This window comes from Macaca nemestrina, chromosome 1, assembly GCF_043159975.1.
Source record: "Macaca nemestrina isolate mMacNem1 chromosome 1, mMacNem.hap1, whole genome shotgun sequence".
In the NCBI taxonomy this organism is placed as follows: Eukaryota; Metazoa; Chordata; class Mammalia; order Primates; family Cercopithecidae; genus Macaca; species Macaca nemestrina.
In genome coordinates this window covers 176,714,116-176,733,786 of record NC_092125.1, presented here as the reverse complement: position 1 = coordinate 176,733,786, position 19,671 = coordinate 176,714,116, and the positions used below count along the sequence as shown (strand labels likewise).

The 19,671-nt window shown below is 44.0% G+C and overlaps 2 protein-coding genes across 2 annotated transcripts in view; one reads left to right on the top strand and one right to left on the bottom strand.

Moving 5' to 3' along the window:
• Window positions 1-5,404, top strand: part of LOC105495133 (complement C8 alpha chain) — a 63,098-nt gene extending 57,694 nt beyond the window's left edge. Inside the window, exon 11 of the mRNA XM_011764364.2 lies at window positions 4,737-5,404. Within this exon, the coding sequence (XP_011762666.2) occupies window positions 4,737-4,888 (152 nt within the window). The 3' untranslated portion in view covers window positions 4,889-5,404. The remainder of the gene's footprint in view (window positions 1-4,736) is intronic.
• Window positions 5,405-16,333: 10,929 nt separating this feature from the next.
• LOC105495134 (complement C8 beta chain) overlaps window positions 16,334-19,671 on the bottom strand; it is a 37,325-nt gene continuing 33,987 nt past the window's right edge. The window contains exons 11-12 of the mRNA XM_011764365.2: window positions 19,240-19,308; window positions 16,334-16,682 (exon numbers count right to left, since the gene is read on the bottom strand). Coding sequence (XP_011762667.2) covers window positions 16,528-16,682; window positions 19,240-19,308 — 224 coding nt within the window. The 3' untranslated portion in view covers window positions 16,334-16,527. The remainder of the gene's footprint in view (window positions 16,683-19,239; window positions 19,309-19,671) is intronic.

Sequence of the window (19,671 nt, the reverse complement as noted above, 5' to 3'; positions counted from 1 at the left end):
GAGAACTGTTTTTCACCAAGATGTTTATGGACACCAGGATTCATTTATAGAGGAATAAACTAGTTTCCTAGTTTATTCATCACAAATTAGGTGGCTTACAACAACAGAAGTATATTGTTTCAGACTTCTGGAAGCTAGAAGTCCAAAGTCAGGGGTGTTGGCTAGGTTGGTTCCTGCCAGAGACTGAGGGAGTGTGTGGTCCATGCCCCTCTCCTACCTTTTGGTGGTGGTCAGCAATCCTTGGCATTTCTTGGCTTGTAGATGCATCACTCCAGTCTCTGCCTCTGTCCTCATGTGGCATTCTTCCCTCTATAACTCTGTTTCTCTTCTTATAAGAACCACCAGTCATTGGGTTGGAGCCCACCCTAATCCAGCATGACCTCATTTTAATGTGATTTCATCTGCAAAGATCCTATTTCCAAATACTATCATGTTCACAGATAACAAGGGTTTGCCTTCAACATATCTTTTGGGGAAGCACGATTCAACTCACTAAAAGAGATAGGTAGTTGTCATTTCAGTGTAAGGAGTTATGACTAAAAACAAGGTTTGGGCAAGGAAAGTTAAATGCAGATAGCTGCGATATGAACCAAATTGTACCAGGGAAGAAAGTCATCAAACAAGCATTAAAAGTCCATCACTTAAAAATGAAGAAGTCTGAGGCCGTGGATGTGCATCTCAGACACTTTACGAATTCACTGTGAGACACTGATTATTCACGTCTTTCTGGGGCTTAGCTTTCTCATCTATGTTCCTTTTTAGCCCCAAGAGTCTCTATGCATGTTCCAATTCCTAAGCTCCCAATTTTTCAGGCATATGAAACTGTTTATATGAAAATGATGGCAAAATGTATCGGCTACCTAATCAATGTATATGTTAACCTAAATTGGCTGTTGCAATGAAGAAAACACAAAGGGAAAAACAAAGAAGTCTGGATGGGCAAACTCAATGTATTACAATTGACTCCAGAAAACAAACAGTTGAAGCACAGGGTGGAGGGGGCTGAAGCCATTTGTCCAATGGCCATGTGAAAGAAACAGGCCAACCATTAGTCCCAGTTCAGTCAGTGGGAGCCTGATACAGATGGCCCCAGAGTGATAGATGGGTTAACAGAAGTCAAGAGCCCAGGATAAGATTCTTCTCTGGCATACCAAGATCTTTGTTCTTGGTGTCACATTTCACCAGATACTGGCAAAGCAAAGCAGGCAACCCAGGGAAGTGGGAAGGCTCAAACCTATGTACTAAGAAGATCTGGAAAGATTGGGAACTTTTGGCGTGAAGAAGAAAGACTCAGGAAGGACAAGTCCCATATAAACCACTATATGGGAGGACATGTTTTCTATGGCCACTGAGATTAGGTTGTAGGACTAAAGGAGAGAAGCTATAGCAAAGGGATTAGGGCTTAACGAGGGAGGACTTTCTTCTGCATGTACTGTGGCAGGAGTGAGGGAAGGGGATAGATGACCACTTTTCAGGAAATTGTAATGAAAGAGATTCATTCTTCCACGGGATGGTTGGGCAAGACAGCCTCAAGGTCCTTCCTACCCCCAGAATCTCTGAGTCTCTGACCTAAACAAGGGAGAGCAACATGGTGAGCAGTCAGTAGTTTGAAGCTTAAAATCTTTAAATGCAAAATTGAATTTAAATATTTTAAGCTTCAAACTACAAATACCAATTTCTTTAGGATACAAGGGGATCTTTATGCAGTAGACCTGGTTTTAAAATGAGATGATGGTGAGTTATTATTTCCTCTTTGAGAGAGTAGTTCTAAGTAGGAGGCAGGATAGCATAGCTCAGGTATCAAACAGATCTTTAGTTTTTTGTTTTTGTTTTTGTTTTTGTTTTTGTTATGAGATGGAGTCTCACTCTGTCACCCAGGCTGGAGTGCAATGGCGTGATCTCGGCTCACTGCAACCTCCACCCCGCAGGTTCAAGCAATTCTCCTACCTCAGCCCACACTCCCCCACCCCCACCCTGAGTAGCTGGGACTACAGGCATGCACCACCATGCCTGGCTAATTTTTGTATTTTTACTAGAGATGGGGTTTTGCCATGTTGGCCAGGCTGGTGTCGAACTCCTGGCCTCAAGTGATCTGCCCGCCTCAGCCTCCCAAGGTGCTGGGATTATAGGCGTGAGCCACCGGATTCAGCCCAGATCTTTAATTGCTAAGCTGCCAATTTCCATCTGGGCATACCCTCTAAAATGAGATTGTACTGGAACCTTCTCAAAGGTTGTGTTGAGGATTAAACTAGTTAACACTCGTGGTAGGCTCTATTATAATAAGAAAAAGATGAGACAGCTTCATGTGGGATGTTTCATTGGTAGAGGATTGTTCTGGGTTGTTACTTGTTACTTCTTCAAATTCCTCTTTTGGTGGCAAAAGGGAATAGAATCTGAGCTGCCTGTGTCCTGTGGGAGATACGCTGAAAGAGATAAGCCAAGAGGGTGAGTGAAAGCCAAAGACCTTAAAAAGGAGCCTGCAGAGAATACAAACCAAGGAGACCAACTCCCAGGGCCAGTTCCATCTTCCATGGAATTGCAGATTCCAGTTTCCTTGTGAGAACTGGAAAAAAGGCACTGCCTGGTAGGTGGGTGAATTGGGAGAGAAAAAGAAAACCACTCTGGATTGATACAGCACAGCTCAAGGGTCCAGGGCTTTCCTGACTTCCCAAGCAGGGTATGGACTGGGTTGCAGCCGCCATTTTCCCATTGGCCAGGCAGCATTCCCAAGGGGACCAAAGATCAATAAACAGAAAAAATAACTAAACCTTATTAGTAACAGCCATTATAGCAGCATGTATATGAACTCATTTATTTTCCCAACAACCTTATGACATAAATGCTATTATGAGTCCCAATTTACAGATGAGGAAACCAGGGCAGAAGGAAGGTTGGATAATTTGCTCAAGGTCACCTAGCTGGGGAATGAAAGAGCCAGGATTTGGACCCGGGACCCAATCTCTTAACCATTACACCCTACTGAGTCACATCCTAAGAGTGAGGAAATTTGGGGAATGAGAGTAGAGGGTCTGAGACAACTTCTGTAAGTATCATCTCAGGGAGTGGAAAGTGGAGTATGTACCAGTTCATGGTTATCAACTTGGCCTGGCTTAAAGGAACAGATGTGAGCCTTGCCAGAGTAATTTAATTATAGCACTCCAAGGGCCCTCAGAACCAGTGACTTGCTAGGATCCCTGTCCATACAGCATAGAGACAAGGAGAAGAGGGAGTGTGGGCTACCCAGACGTGCCTCTCCATGGTCCAGTGTCAGGCTCAGTGGCAGGCAGGCTGAGACACCTGCACATATGGTGGGCATCAGAGAAGGTGTGGGCATTACATAATGATCTGCAGGAAGGGATGAGACAGAGGGCTGCTCTCAAGGTCCCATTCCTCCTGCATTCAGTTGCAGGCAGTGCACTTAGTTCATTGCAGGCAGCTCATGGCACTCCATCAACCTGGTTCCAAGCAAGGTGTGGACATCAGGTGGTCTTGGGGCTATCATACTGAATTTTCAGCCTGTTGGAGACTGGGCTGGCAAGGAAGTCTGAGGCAGGGCAGTCAAATTCCATGGAGGCCCATTACAGTCCCTGGGAATTTTCCCAGCAAACCTTTGCCTATGGGGACCGAGGCACAGAGGTGGGAGAAAGAGACAGAGAGCCTTGCTGCGGCTGCCCCATCAGGGAGTATAATTACAGAGCTGGAAGGAACTTGGAGATAACCCAATCCAATGATATTCACACTGTGATCTGAGGAGCCTTGGGGTCTCAGAGCTGCCCCAGCGGAGGAGGGCGAGCCTGACAGACATCCAGCTTCAAATAGAGCAGCTCCACTTTCATCTGACTTCGAGGTTGGGGTCCACGTAAGATTTCATTTAGGAAAAATGAAATTGTGATGAAAAAAATAATGATTGAAAAAAACCCATTGGATTAGTCCATCCTTCTCATATGATAGTATCCAAAACTCAGGCCGAGCCCCAGGCTAGGCAATTCTCTGAGCTAGATTTCCAGATAGTCCATGGTCAGTGCATGTTTTCAGATGCTCTGTGCAGAGAGCCTGTCACCCTCTGCGCCTCTGTTGCCAGAGTCTGAGGGGGTTTGATTTGCAGATCCTCATACAAAAGCTTAGCAATCCTCTCCAGGGTGGTGCCCGGCCAAATCTTTTCTCTGACTCCCCAGCGGGGTGGTGCTCCCCATTCTCCACACCCTCCAGTGACTCTGTGTCATTCTTCCAACGGAGCACACCTTCTGCCTCCCTCCGCTATCCATCTTCCATGGAACGGCGGATTCCAATTTCATGAGATGGGCTCCCAGTGGCCTCTTCTCACTCCATCCAGAGTTTCAAATTAAGTGCACAGCAGTGAGCACAGAGGTCTTGGTTGGCTACCTGAAGGCATTTCCCCAAGGAGGGATTGCAGACCACTTTCAGGCAACAGGATGGCCCTCCCTCCTTAGTAGTAGCTCTGCAACCCCCTGGGCAGAGCCCCCAGGGACAATTAAAAGCCTGTCTGCCATGGTCTCCACAGTGAAACTGCCCTTGCTACATCCGGACTAGCAAAGAAGCAAAGACGCTATGTGCCTTATCCGTAGGTACCTCCAACAAGCTGCAGTCAACCAAAGGAGGGGAGGCCAGTCTCTCTCCCAAGGGTCCCACCCCACCCCTCCCTGTTCATCACCAGCCAGGCACTTCCTTCTTAACCATATGCTAACCTCCTCCTCCCTGGGAAACTTCCTCCGCAGGAGCCAAAGCAGATGGGAGCTGGAGTTGCTGGAGCTCCTGGTCTGTGTGCAGAACAGGCACCCAGGAAAGGAGAAGAGAGTGTGACAATCCCGCGCCTCAGAATGGAGGGGCCTCGTGTCCAGGGCGGAAAGTACAAACGCAGGCTTGCTGAGGGCCTCTGAGCACAGGCTGGACCAGATGCTGTGAATCGCCCCTGCACTGACTATTGGATAAAGACTTCTTTCGACTGAGAGACAATGAAAATCAGCACACTTTTTTCTTTGTTCTGCCAGCTTCCAGGCCTAAGACTAGGTTTTGCTATCTACAGCCAACTACTCTATTACTTACAAAACTCAATCATTTTATTCAGCAACTGGATGTTGACTGTTAACTAGAAGCTCTGTCCTGCTCACAGCACCTTGGATCATCAAAAAAATAAAGTAAAATAGAAAACTGAGAAAACTTAATCCATGACCAGGGAGAACTTACAGAATGTTAGAGACAAAGCAAGCAGACACCTGAAACAATCAACACCCAATTAAACAAAGTAGGATGAGAATTCTCTTAGTTCTTTGATAACAATATTTGTTCTTTCATGGAAACATTATTAATTGGTAGGGTAAGCAGACACTCTGAAATAATGAGAAAAATATTAAAAATTGACTTGAGTTATTTCAATTTTCCTTCATTTGAACTCATTTATTAATTCAATTAATCTCTCTAGTTTCCTTAAGTTCTTACCACAAATGTGACATTTCTTCTAATTATTTTCTTATGGAACACTTCTTTTCCTTCATTGCAATTTTCATAACTAGTAATTATATTATCTTAGTCTATTTGGGCTGCTATAACAAAAAGCCATAAACTAGGTGGCTTATAAACAACAGAAATTTATTTCTCACAGTTCTGGAGGCTGGGAAGTCCAAGATCAAGGCAGATTCAGTGTTTGGTAAGGGCCCACTTCTTAGTTTTTACAGGACTGTCTTACTGCTGTGTCCTTACATGGCAGAAGGGGCTAGGCAGTCTCTTAGGTCCGTTCTTTAAGGGCACTAATCCCATTCATGAGGGCTCCATTCTCATGACCTAGTCACTTTCTGAATTTCCCACCTCCTCATGCCATCACTTTGGGGTTAGAATTTCAACATTTGAATTTTGAAGGGACCATGTTCAGATCATAGCATATATATTTAACCCCACATCTCCTGTGACTATTTAAGATCTATCTCTTCCTAAGAGATAATAATCTTGAGGGCAGAAGTCAAGTTTGTTTTGTTTAGCACTGTAGCCCCTGAGGTCAGGCTTGTGTCTTAAATGTAGCAGGGACTTAGTAAGTAGCTGTGATTAAATAAGTGAATGAATTGAAGAGTCAGTTCATAGATGAGGAGCACATTGGTCAGCCTCCCAGAGTGGAGAGTGGATTTGAAGAGGCCAGCTAGTGACAATCAATCCACCTTCTCCAACCCATCTCTAGGGGAGGCCAATCACACCAGCCAGCCTCAGAATCCCACAGCACTCCAGTCACGCCTCAAATAGAGAACATTTTAGGTAGCACTGAATTTTCTGTTTATCCGTCAGTTTCCTGTATTAGATTGTGAGCTCCTTGAAAGCCAAATCTACAATCCTAGTGCATAGTAGGTACTCAAGAAACGTCTGGTAACTAACATATATATTGATGCTTCAAGTCATTCCAGAGTCCTCAATCTTGTTAAAGTAAGAATAAGAATTATGTATACGAAACAACTAGAGGAGACTTTAGGGAAATTAATTGTTGAGTTAAAGCTAAAATATGTAGCACACAAAATAAGTGCTGAAGGAGGCCAGGTAGGAGAGAGATTTACCTTTCCATGAGTGTGTGTATTGTGGATGGCATGGGGCTTGCCCCAGGCCCTGAAGGACTTTTCAAGTAGGCAAAGAGGGAGGAGATCTCTCAGACAGAAATTCAACATGAGACAAAGTCTGAAAGTGAGAAAGACAATTGAGGGTGAGTGCAGGTGCGTATGTGTCAGGAATGGGGAGTGGGGAAAATAATGCATGTAAATAAAATAAGGCATATAAAACACTTGGCACCATGCCTGTCATACAGGACATTATTAGCCTCACCCTTATCATCATCATTATTAAGACTATTATTAATTAAAGAATGTGATTTAGAAGTTGATTGCTGAACTCTTTAGATCTTCTGTCTGAGAAAAGAAAAAAGACTCTCTTATTGCCTTGCATCCTGTCATTAATTTGCTTTTTGCTTTTTAACTTATATTAATAATTAACCTACATTCATTATTTACTGAGTAGTGGCAGTTTCATGCTAGAAAGTGACCAAGGGCCAAATTGACCAGGCCACGTGAGCACTTTAAAGAGAGCATTTGATCTTGACCTAAAAACAGTGGTTCTTAAACTTGGTTGTATGTTACAATCACCTGAGGAGTTTTCAAAACCCTGATGTCTACAGGCTGCACCCCAAACCAATTAAATCTTAATCACTGGGGGTAGGGACCAGACATCCGTAGTTTTTCGGGTTTTCTTTTGTTGGTGTTTTTTGTTTGTTTTGAGACAGAGTCTCCAGGCTGGAGTACAATGGTGTAATCTTGGCTCAATGCAACCTCTGCCTTTGGGGTTCAAGCAATTCTCTTGACTCAGCCTCCTCAGTAGCTGGGACTGCAGGTGCACGCCACCATGATGCCCAGCTAATTTTTGTATTTTTAGTAGAGATGAGGTTTCGCCATATTGGTCAGGCTGGTCTCAAACTCCTGACCTCAGGTGATCCATCCACCTCGGCCTCCCAGAGTGCTGGGATTACAGACGTGAGCCACTGTGCCTGGCCTGACATCCTTAGCTTTAAAAGTTCCCCAGGTGATTCCAAGTGCAGCCAAGCTTGAGGCTCCTGAGAGTGGAGGAATCAGTATATGTGCGTGGGGAATGGGGTCTGTGACAAAACAAAAAGGCAGAGACAGCAAAGTTATTTGTGCTATTTTAACTAGTCCTGTGCAAGATCTCTTAAGGTTTATTTTCTGTGCCCTATTGTGCAGCCAAGAAACTGAATCTCAGCAAGGTTGAGCCTCACGGGCCACAGAGCAGGCCAGGGTTTGAATGCGTCAAACACATGCTTCCATTTCCTCCACCCACCCTTTCCTCTTGTCTGTCGGTGGAGGGATTTGGAGAATAGTGTGTGGGGCACAGGGGAGGGAAAGAAACCAGAGGCAGGGAGGCTCATCAGGAGGTAAGTGTAGTAATCTGGGCAAAAGATGAGAACTTTGAGATTAAGTAATTGCCTGAATCATCTGTGAGCCAAAACCACCGGCTGAGCAAAGCCATCTTCCTATCTTCTGAGCCAGAGAACCCAAGCCAGCATCTGTCCCACTCCTCTGAGGATGCTACATCCCCAGGAGCTTTAAAAATTAAAATACAGTGGCAGTTTCAAGCATAGCAACCCTTTACTACATCAGCAGCTTTTCCTCTTCAAGAATGGCTCTCACAAAGCAAAAAGCATAAAGCTCATCCAATGCATTTTCCCTTAGGTCTTTTAAGAAGATCTATAATCTAAGGTTTTATAGGTAGTGGGTGTAAATACATGGTTTAAAGATATAATCTTCAGCTTGACAAGGTGTCTTTTGAAAAGTAAATTAATGACAGAATAAAAAGCGATAAGGAGAGGCTTTTTTCTTTTTTTTTCTTCTTTGTGAGAAAGGAAGATCTAAAGAGTTCAGCACTCAATGAATCTCTTCTGAACTATATGCCTTTAGGGTGAAGGAAATGGACAGAGAGAAAGGGTAGGCTTCAAAAGCCACATTGCAGAAATGAGAGATGGCAAAGTGAAGCCATTGAGTGCCGTGAGAGGAAGGGGATGTGATATGGATTAGAGCAATGGCATGAAGAAAATTTATGGTGCTACTCCTTCACTTCAGAAACGGGCAAAATACTCGCTGGAGATCTCTTGTGCAGGCCCCATCTGGGTGCTGGAGGTTCAGAAAAGGATCAGACATGGTCCCATCCCTGGAAGAATGCAGTCTGGTAAAGCAGAACTGTGAACAATGGCAATAGGTCCCAGGCGGCAGGAAGTCCAGGGACCTGTTGGGGATAACCAGCTGTGGGAGCAGGGCAGGCAGCCAGGACATGGCCAGCAGAATCTCAGACACAATGAGAGTTGGAGCATCAAAGAAAGCAGAAGGAGGGGCCCGATTGTGCAGGGGAATGGTGCCAAGTGACAGAGCTGGAAAACCAGGAGATAGAGTGTGGGGCAATTTTTGCTCAGCTCTTTGGGTAATTATGCTGGAGTTTGTCAGGGTGGAGATGACTGAGTTTGGAATTCCAGTTTGGTCACTGGGCCTTTCCTGAGGGCAGCCAGTGCTCGGTCCCAGGGAGATTCCTACAGACAGCCCCTTTCCTGATTACCCTGGGCTACTCTTGGGCTTTCAGCAAGCCCACAGCTATTGTTATAAAGGCCACAAATTTCAAACTGGATTCATAAAGCACATCTCTGAGGCTGTTGTACCCCTCCACCTTTATCTCTCTGTTCAGACTCTATGAGCCAATTGTGCTAGAAATCTATTGCCCCTGATGTGAGGAACAAAGATCTGTGTAACTAGCCCTTGGCTCCCTCTCATTTCCTTCCCTTCAGTTCTTCTCTCAATGATACTGCTCCAGTCATGCAGGCCCTTTTGCCATTCCTCATGCACACCAGACCCTCCCCTCCTCAGGACCTTTGCACCTGCTGTCCTCTCTGCCTGAGATGCTCACCATCTAAATGAGCTCATCCACAGCTCACTTCCTCATTTCATTCAAGTCTTTGCTCAAGTGTCACCTCTGCAAAGACATTATCTGTCCACCCTGTGTAAAGAGGCTCACCCTTTTCATTTATTTTTCTCATACAGAATCACCATTACCTGACATTATAGATTTGTTTATTTGTTCTTTTTTTCTTCTCATATGTTATGGACTGCATGTTTGTGTACCCCCAAATTCCTATGTGGAAATCCTAATCCCTAATGGGTTAGTATTAGGAGGTGGGGCCTTTGGGAGTGCTTAGGTCATGAAGATGGAGTCCTCATGATGTGATTAGTGCCCTTATAAGGACAGACACCAGAGAGCTTGCTTCTCTCTGCAATCTGCCATGTGAGGGATACAAGAAGATAGTGGTCTGCAAACCAGAAAGAGTGACTCATCAGACACTGAATGGGCTGGCACCTTGCTCTTGGAATTGCCAGTGTCCAGAACTGTGAGAAATAAATGTCTGTTGTTTAAGCCCTCCAGTTTATTGTCTTCTTCTACAGCAGTCTGAAATGACTAAGACAGTACAACTCCCCCCATTATTAAGCAAGCCTTTTCATGGTTAGATCCCCAGTACCAAATAGTATTTAGCCTCAGTAGGGATTCAGTAAACATTTATTGAATTAAAGAACTATTTCCAATTTAGTTCCCCAAATAGGTCAGGCCTTCTGTTGCCTCCAGCTTTTGCACATACTACTCCTGGAAGAACTACCCGACTCCCACTTCTTAGCTCTCATCTTCTCCTAGCCCCTCACCAGCACTTTCCTGGGCATAGGTTAAGGTGTCCATTCATCCAGAAAACCAACCTTGACCCCTTCCATTACCCCACACTTCATCAGGTCCTCTTCCCTCACACAGCTCTGTATTCCAGCACTTTCCATGCTCCATCCCTGTAGCCTAGTTGTGTGTCTACCCCACCCAGTGACTTCTTGCAGGGCAAGTGGGGAATCCTATTTACCGTTGAAGCCCTAGTACCTAGCATCGTACTTGGTACATAGGAATTTTCCAGGGAAAGTTTGTTGGCTGCTGTTGTCTCTGGTTTCTCTGTGCTGGAGGCAAAGACTCTAGAATGGTTTTAGTGTCTAGCCTGCAGAAACTTGTGAGAGGAAACCTAATGAAAGACACTTTCACAGGACTCCTGAGTCCTGCAACCTTCTTGGTATGTCAGAGGACAGCCGAGCCCACACCGTTCCTGAAGGCTGCACAAATTCAAGAGAGAGCCCACCCTTTTCACCTTAGTGAAGGGAAGTCCATCAAATCGAGTTAAAAATTCCTCATTCACGGTCTTAGGATTTCCCCTGGGAGAGATAAAGGAAAATATGTTTCCCTTCTATATTAACAGCCTAAAATGTGAGATAAATCCTGCCGTCCTAACCTGTTTATAACAAATGAACTCTGCTGACCAGTGGCATGATACATGTCTGACAGATCTATTTATCCATTCTATTTCTTTAGAGATAGCAGCTAAGAAGTTTTATCTATGATTTGTCTCCCTCCCCAGTTCCCATTTTCCTAACCAAGCATGTGGAGCAAGCATTTGATGGATGGGCAGTGTTTGGGATAAAAGGGGCCAGAATCAGATAGTTTTCAGGATGTGAGCAAACTGGCTTATTAACAAGGAGTCATCTGGCAGGAGGTGGTGAGGGAAGGAGGAGTGAATATAAACAATGGCCAATGATGGATGAAGGAACACCTGGGGTTGCAAGGTGTAGACTCGAGATAACTGGTGGATGCAGCCAGTAGCGATAATGGAAGTACCCAGCCTCCGGCACGGCCTCCTACACAGAGGTGAATGTCAGACTAGCCACTTGACTCCCTTTGACAATCCTCTGAGAATTCCTCACTATAAATGCAATCACTATTTCTTTTCGTTCTTCTTTTGGTGAAATGCATCTACCTGCCCAAAAAGACAGATGCTAGGCAGGGTAAAAAGAGGCAGAAGTTAGGCAGGACTGTTTTGTTCAGCACCCAAGAATGTTAATCCTCACCCTTGTGCCCTGAAGATTAACAGCCTCATTTTCTGACGAGGACACTGAGGCCAAGAAAGGAAAAGTGACTTGATTCAAGCCACACAGCTAGGAAGTAATGGCATTGGGTGTTACACCTGTCTGTCTACTGCAAAACCTTCCAAACCTGCTCAGTTTCTCTGCTGCAGGGATGTCAGATGAAGGGCCTTTCTCTGCCCCTTCTATGTAAGCAGGCAGGTGGGCATTTGCCCTACAGATGAAGCTGGATCTACCTCTGCTGTTGTGGGAGACATGAGGACAGAGGCTGCAGCTCTTGGACTGAGCTCTGCTGCTTTCAAGCTGTGTGGTCTTGGGCGAATCACTCAGGTTCTCCGAGGCTCTGTCTCATCACCTGTCAAAGGCAGATAATAAGTCCTTCCTGTTGCAGGCATTGAGAGGATTAAGCTGGATTAGGTATGTGAAAGTTCTTTGTAACTGCTAATGCCCTCTGCAAATATTAGTTGTTATGCTGATACATTTTTTCTTAATAACCCAGAGCTTGGGATATAAAAATCATCCATGTCCTTTATTAAGACATTCCCTAGGAGCTAAGCTATTTTATGTCTTTTTGTTCTTGTATGATATAGTGGGTTTTACACTGAAATGTCTGTAAAGCAATTTTAAATGACCTAAAAAATAACCAACCTGTGGTTCTTGTTGATGTTTTGAAAATCCCTGGAAATGATGATAATAATGACATAGCTAATTATGGAATGCTTACTAGGTTCAGGGTGCTCTCCTAAATGCAGTAATTCATATAATGTTCACAACACCCTAGGAGGCTGACACTGCCACCATCCCCATCTTACAAATGAGGAAATGGAGACACAGACAGGTACATAACTTGTATAAGGCCACAAGGCATTAAGTCACAGAGCCAGGCTTCAAACGTCAGCAGTCTGGCTTCCAAGCACTATGCTGTTTGGCCTGTCTCTATGCTGTCCTTCCAGTTTTGCCTAAGAGGTTGTGACAACACCCCCAGTATCTCCATAAACAGATCCCTGAGTTTCTGAATACCTCATTGTTGGAATCTGGCCTAACATTTAAGAATGATAACTCAAAGAAGAAAATACAACATAGAAAAACCTGATTTGTGCCAACATTCAATAAACAGAGAATCTCAAAGACCTAATATGCCCTATGCTAATGTGTTGCCATTAGTTTTTTTTGTGGCCATTCTAGGTTTAAAACTAATGTAGAGATGAGAACACTGATGGTGAAGCAGAATGTTGCAAGATGATTTTTTTCAGTTCCTCTTTCCTACCTCTGCCACGTAGTAGGCAGGCCTTTTAAAATCTCTTGAGCCTTGGTTTTCTCATCAACCTGTCAACGTGCTTCTCAGGTTTGCTCCACCAAGAATTGCGGAGATTTTGTTCCCTTCCTTGGCAGAGCTTCCTTGGGGATTCCTGGCTGTCCCCAGGAGGTGTCAACAATAAAATCTCCAAACAGGTATTATCAGTCCCTTCATGACATCAGCTGTTTTTTCTTCCCTTTTATTTCACTTTGCTCTTGCACTGCTGCCCACAAAGCCAGTTGAAAGTGCCTATCCTTCACTACTATATGGGTTGCCCCTATCGTAGGGGTTGCTCTGCCCCTCCTCTCATGATACCACTATCATGTACCACAAATTCACTAAAGGTTCTCACCAGCATGAGAAAGTTCTTCCCTAGGCCCTACTTATTCCTTTCATTAATTCGTTAGTTACACAATTATTTATTGATGGTCTACTTGTGCCAGTCACTAAACTTAGAAGTTGGGATATATTAGCACAGTAGATACTGTCCCTGCCTTCATGGATGCCATATTTGAGAAAGAATAAGCAGCAAGTAAATTATACAATGTCTGCAAAGTCTAGAAACATTGGTGAGTAGACATGATGTCATTAAGGACATCTTCAATCTGTAAAACGAAATATTATCTCTATTTTCAGACTTTCAGACTTACTTCTATTATGATGGCAGAAGTACAGAGTGAAATGAAAACAGAGAGAGTAGACATCTCTCTCTTAACCTAATGGAAGCAAGGAAGGCTGTAGGAAAGAAGAGATAGCTGAGACCTGGAGGATGAGTGAGGAATTGGCCTCAACAGGAGGGCGAGTGGAGGGGCTGCTGTGTGCAAGATCCTATGACCAGTATGTTTTTACATCAAGGTGCAGATCATGAAGGTCACCAGGCTGATGTCCCCAAGGGCTTTCTGTGCCAGGCCCACTTTCTCCTTAGGACTTTTTTTTTATAAGTACTTGGGAGCAGGCCAGAGTCCTCTTCTTGAAGACAGAGATGACTTTTCCTTCTATCTGGATTCTCTGCCAGCAAGTGCTCTTTCTCCTGACCTCTGTATCCCATCCTATCTTCTATAGTTGACTCATTAGTCATAAGGATCGAGTTTCCATTCTAAGCTTTCTCTACCTGTCATCCAATGATCATATTAATATCTACCTTATGAAATTCAGATGAAGATTAAATAACATAATGTAGGTTAAAAGACTTCATAAACTGGGAAGCACTCTATAATTGGCAGCTATTATTATTATTACTATTGTTAAACTAATTATAATAATTATTATTCCCACAGAAGTTATGTTATTAGTCCAAGGTCACACGAAAAGCCTCCCATTTGGACATTAAGCACATGGAGCTAAAAGCATTTCAAAGATTTATGTTCTGGGATGCAAAAATCTCCCACATCCAGGCATCTTGTGCTGTGTTCAAGCTTCCAGGACCACAGCCAAACTGTCCTGCCTGGACTCTGCCCCTGGAATACTACAGCTCCTTCACCGGTACACCAGTGAAAGCCACAGTTGCCAAGATTTTCCAAAAGCACAGTTTGCATTTATTTTGTTTAATTCTTGCATTATGTTTCAGCCTCCTCCAAAATGCATTTGTTTGCAGAAAGAGCCACGTGGGGAAGTTCAGCCCACAAATAAGAATATAATTATTACGCAGTTTAGCAATGCCTGGGCGTCACCCGGGTATTCACTGGTGCTCCGAAATTCAATTGTCGCTCCTTCAAGACCGTATTTAATAGGATAAACAATTTCTGCTAAATGCAATAAATGTGAACCTGGGCTGTCATCTCCATAATCAACTCAAATTTCCCATTAGAAACAGTGGCTGTGATTGAGATTCAGAATTTAATTTGGCAGCGCTCGCTTCAGCGTGCTAGTGTCAGCTTCATGGGAGCCTCCCATCAAGCAAAGACAGAACCGCTCTTCCCTGTCTCAGGGGAATCTTAAAAGAAGATAGATTATAACTCAAGAAAATTATACGGCTTCAGTATAATGAAAGAGATAAAACATTATTGGATTATCCTGTTGAAATAACAGCAGACGGCAAAGCAATAATATTAAACCAAACAAGGGCCCAGACCCGTCAGCTGAATTGCAGGGGCCACGGGGTTGCAGGAAGGCAGGCAGGATCACCGCACTTGCTGGAAGAACCCCCTAGCAGTACAATAGAAGCTCCTTCTGATGGCTGTTCTATGGACTCAATTCCAGACAGCTGGTTGGGTGAGATTGCTGTGTGCCAGTAACCAAAGCTTGGTGTCATATGTTAAGGTCTCAGGCCTCAGCATCAAACTCCAGTGGTAAACTCCAAGCAAATGATTTGGCTGAAAATCAGTGGGTTGAATCAATAGGATGAACCAATTCACCTTTAACCAACTGCTTTTTACTCCACCAACTTTATTTCAACAAATTCACCTGAAGTACTTAAATCAGACAGGAGGGGCCCAAGAGCAAAGAAAATCTTACAGGATGTTTTAATATGATGGAATGAATGAGAGAAATAAAGCTTAAATGCTCACTTGACAATCTAGAAAATCAAAATTTTATTTCTGGTAGCCCAGAGAAAAATTGTCTTATTCTCTTCTTCAAGCCTTCCGCCCTACCCCCAAAATGGTATTTGCACAAGGGCGTAAGTGAGCAAAGTAGAATGTACAGACAGTTTCATGGGGGAGGTAGGGAACAGTTTATTTTGCACATTACCCCACAACCATCAACTTAAAATTCTCTTTCACGTGTTTCCTCTTCCAGCCACCATGATCTTCTCTTCTTTTTCAACTTTCTCTCCTTTTTCAACTTTCTGTCCTTCAGGGATCAGTTTCCCTGGCTCTTGTCTCCAGCTCAGGATCTTCCCTGGGAACTCACCTTGCCACTCCTTTATTAAGCACAACAATTCCACTCTGCCCCAGAACTCCTGCTTCCAACATGCACAATCACACCCTTCCTATACTCAGCATCAAAGTGAGCTGGGGGACCAGGATCCTCTCTCCTCAGAAGGGAGTGGCTGGAGATTTGTCAATCACACACACACACACACACACACACACACACACACACACACACACAGATACAGTAATTTCTGTTGCATTTTATTTCATGAAAAATTCTTTGTTAATCAGATACTCATTTACTGAGAGGTAAGAGAGCATCAGAGTTAAGAATTTAAAATTCTAGAGCCTGAATTTGCAATCCAGGTCTGCCGCTTTCTAACTGTGTAACAATGGACAAATTGCTTAAGTGCTGTAAGCCTCAGATCCCCCAGCTGTTCTGGCATCTACCTTATAAGACTGTCATGAGGACGGAAGGAATTAATACACAGAATCCATGGCTGACATATAGTAGTCATCCAATAAACAGGAACTACTATTATTATTGAACAAGACCTTGTACTCATCAAGGAAAGTACACAATATTCATTCATCGATTCATTATTAAGCACCTACTATATGCCAGTCGCAGCTAGAAAGTGGAAGTGAAATGTGAACAACTTCCAACACAATTCCTGGCTGGTAGTCAATATGAGTGAAATAAAGTTGTAGAGTGAGTAAGGTGAGGATTACAAAGATGCTTAAGCCTTTAACTCAGTATTTATTTAAATCAACTGGCATTTTACAAGCTAATATCTTTATTTTAAACAGCCTGCATGGCACTGCCTTTTGCCCTCACATGAACCCCAGGTGGAAACTGGTGTAGGGGTGAGCTGGCCTGAGTACTTGAGGGCTCAGAGCTCTCACTGTATGTAGCCCACTGCTGTATTATCTGCTAGGAGCAGTCAAGTGTTTCTGAAGCAGGGCCTGAGCAGGGGCTGCCCCCATTTTGAGGAGGTGGATTGTTACACTGCCTTTGTCTTGTCTTACGTCCTCCAGAGCATGAAGACCAACTTGACCAGCAATTCCACTTCCCATCAGTGGGGATATCTATAAGAAAGAAGGTCAACAAACATCAATTAGCCCTTCTTATATTCTGGTGCCTTACTGGGGTTGGGTGAAGTATGCAAGCCAAAAGGCTTTGGGAGTCTGAATCTCTAAGCTTCCTGCTGCAGTTGACTGGCCATCTTCCTGGCCATTGTACTTGTCATGCTCCTGCCTACCACAGGGCCTTTGCATAGGCTTTCCCCCTTGCCCAGAACACTCTTCCCTCCTCTACTCACCTGGTCAATTCAATTCACCCCTCAGATCTTAGTAAAAGTGTTATTTCCTTGGGAAAAGCTTATCTGACTCCCCAACTCCCTATCAGTTCCCTGTGACTCCTAACTTTCCATCAGTTCCCATATTTTAAGTTCTCTGAGCATTTTGTAGCAGTTGTTACAATTTAAACTTTAAAGAACTTTATGGGACAATTCAAATGATATTGGCCTTCCTTTCCAAAGCAAAATATCCATTGTGACAGGGGCTATATCTGATTTGCTCACCCAGCAGCTAGGCTGGCACACAGGAGGCCCTTGCTAAACATGTGTTGAGTGGATGAATGGATGAATAAATAAATGAATGAATGGTTTCCAGTTTAGACAGATCCCAGCTATAGGATGCTGGACAGTTACCTTCTTCTCAACCTATATAATGGAGCTGTGTTATCTACTATGAGCAATGGATGGTATAGATGACGTGACAACAGACACCAGTGCTTTCCACATTCTGACACTTTGCTTTCACTTGAGGATTTTTGATTGTTGGTGAGATTGGCAAGTCATCAATCACTTCCATCATGATATATCGTGTGTCCAGCTATGCCACTACCTCACAGTGTAATTCTGGGTAAATTAAATAACTCTGGGCCTCTCCATTTGAAAAATAAGAGAGCTGGAGTGCATGGTTCCCAAGGGCTCCTCCAGCCAATAGGAACCCTGTGGTTGTGTGACTGCAGACTCACTGGGAAGACGACTGCTACGGGCATGGTTGAGGTGCAAGACGAGAGGGTGGACAACCTTGAGTGTTTCACTGGGAACATAAGAGTGCAGGCAGGAGTTACGATCAAAGGCTGTGGGGGCAGACCCACTGGACCTGAACCTCGGTTTCTATACTTCCTAACTGCGTGACTATTGGGCATGTTAGTGAGTGACCATTGAACCTCAGTTTCTTCATCCATAAAATGGGAATATCAATAATATCTACTTCATGGGGTTGTTGTGAGGATTAAAGAATTTAATATATATAAGATACAAAGTAACAATGTGCTCTTTAAAAAGCAACCAATGTTATCTTGCTTTTTTTTTTTTTTTTTTTTTTTTTTTGAGACGGAGTCTCGCTGTGTCACCCGAGCTGGAGTGCAGTGGCCGGATCTCAGCTCACTGCAAGCTCCGCCTCCCGGGTTTACGCCATTCTCCTGCCTCAGCCTCCCAAGTAGCTGGGACTACAGGCGCCCGCCACCTCGCCCGGCTAGTTTTTTGTATTTTTTAGTAGAGACGGGGTTTCACCGTGTTAGCCAGGATGGTCTCGATCTCCTGACCTCGTGATCCGCCCGTCTCGGCCTCCCAAAGTGCTGGGATTACAGGCTTGAGCCACCGCGCCCGGCCAATCTTGCTTTTACAATGTGTAAGGTGTCATTCCAAATGCTTTATATGCCTCGTTACAAACTCAAGACAACTCTATGAGGTAGTTAATATGATCATATTCATCTTACAGGCACAAAAACCGAGGCATAAAGAGGCCGAGCATCTTGCTCAAGGTCAGTTATTAAATGATGGAGATGGAATTTCAACTCAAGCTGAGTTCAAGCACTCAGCAAGGTGTCTAGTATATAGTAAAGTGTCCAGTAAATGTTCGTTGTTTGTTTTACATGTGCCATTTCCATATTGAACAGTATCACCAAAAAGTCACAGAAAGGAATAGAAGTGAGAGAGGAGTGAAAGGTTGAGAACTCTCAAAGAATTTGAGAGCTAGAAGGGATCTAAATGATAGCCAAGTCTTTCATTTGTTAATTCAACTATTATCACTGAGCAGCAGCTGTGCCTGGCTACTGAGACACAGAGGTAAATGGGATATGGTCCCTACTCACAGGTGCAGGGGAGCTAGATAGACACATCAACCCAAAGTACAAGGCACAAAGAGCTATAATAGATACATGTTCAAAGTCCCGGGGGAGCCAGCAGGAGGAATTAGCTAATTCTTTGGGGATTAGAGGAATTTTTTACGGAGGAGGGGGCATCCATGCTGGAATTTGAGGGCTGAATAGGAGCATACTAAGCAGAAAAAGAGGGTAAGCATTCCAGAATGATCCAAAGAGATAGCTTACAAAAGCCACGCATTGATATTTCTCTAACATGAAGCACTCTGTGTTGTAAAAATAATGAAATGAGTAACAATCAATGCATCAGTTATTAAATGATGGAGGTAGAATTTCAACCCAAGCTGAGTTTAAGCAGGATGGATCTCGGGTTTCTTAGTATCCAGCCCCACAGTCCACACCTGCACCTTGCTCTTGTTCTGGTGAATTATTCTCTGGACCTCCCCAGAGTTCCTTTTCCAATCAACTTACTCTTCCGATAGGAGACCTCACAGGCTAGGCCTTGGGATCCAACAGGACAGATGCAGTCACAGCGTGATCCTGAGAAGACAAGGCAGAGAAAGTGTGAATCATGCCAGGTGGAGCAAAGAACTCCTGGAGCTCAGCCCTGCACATCACTGCAGTTCCATCAGGTTAAAACAGAGCACATATTTAGTTAAATAACTTGCTAAGGGCAGGTTCAGTGCCAGGAATACCTACTCCTTTCCTAAGGGCCTTTGCCATGAAGGGGTGTTTATTGCCATCCCTGGGAATACATAGAGTTGTTGAGGACAATTACTCATTAGCTGACATTTGACCCATTCTTAAATGCTTTCAGTGTCGGAAGCTACATTAGCAGTCACTGAGGCCAATTGTCATTGATGTTCAACTTCATCCCAAATAATTGCCTAGCCTAGGCTTGGA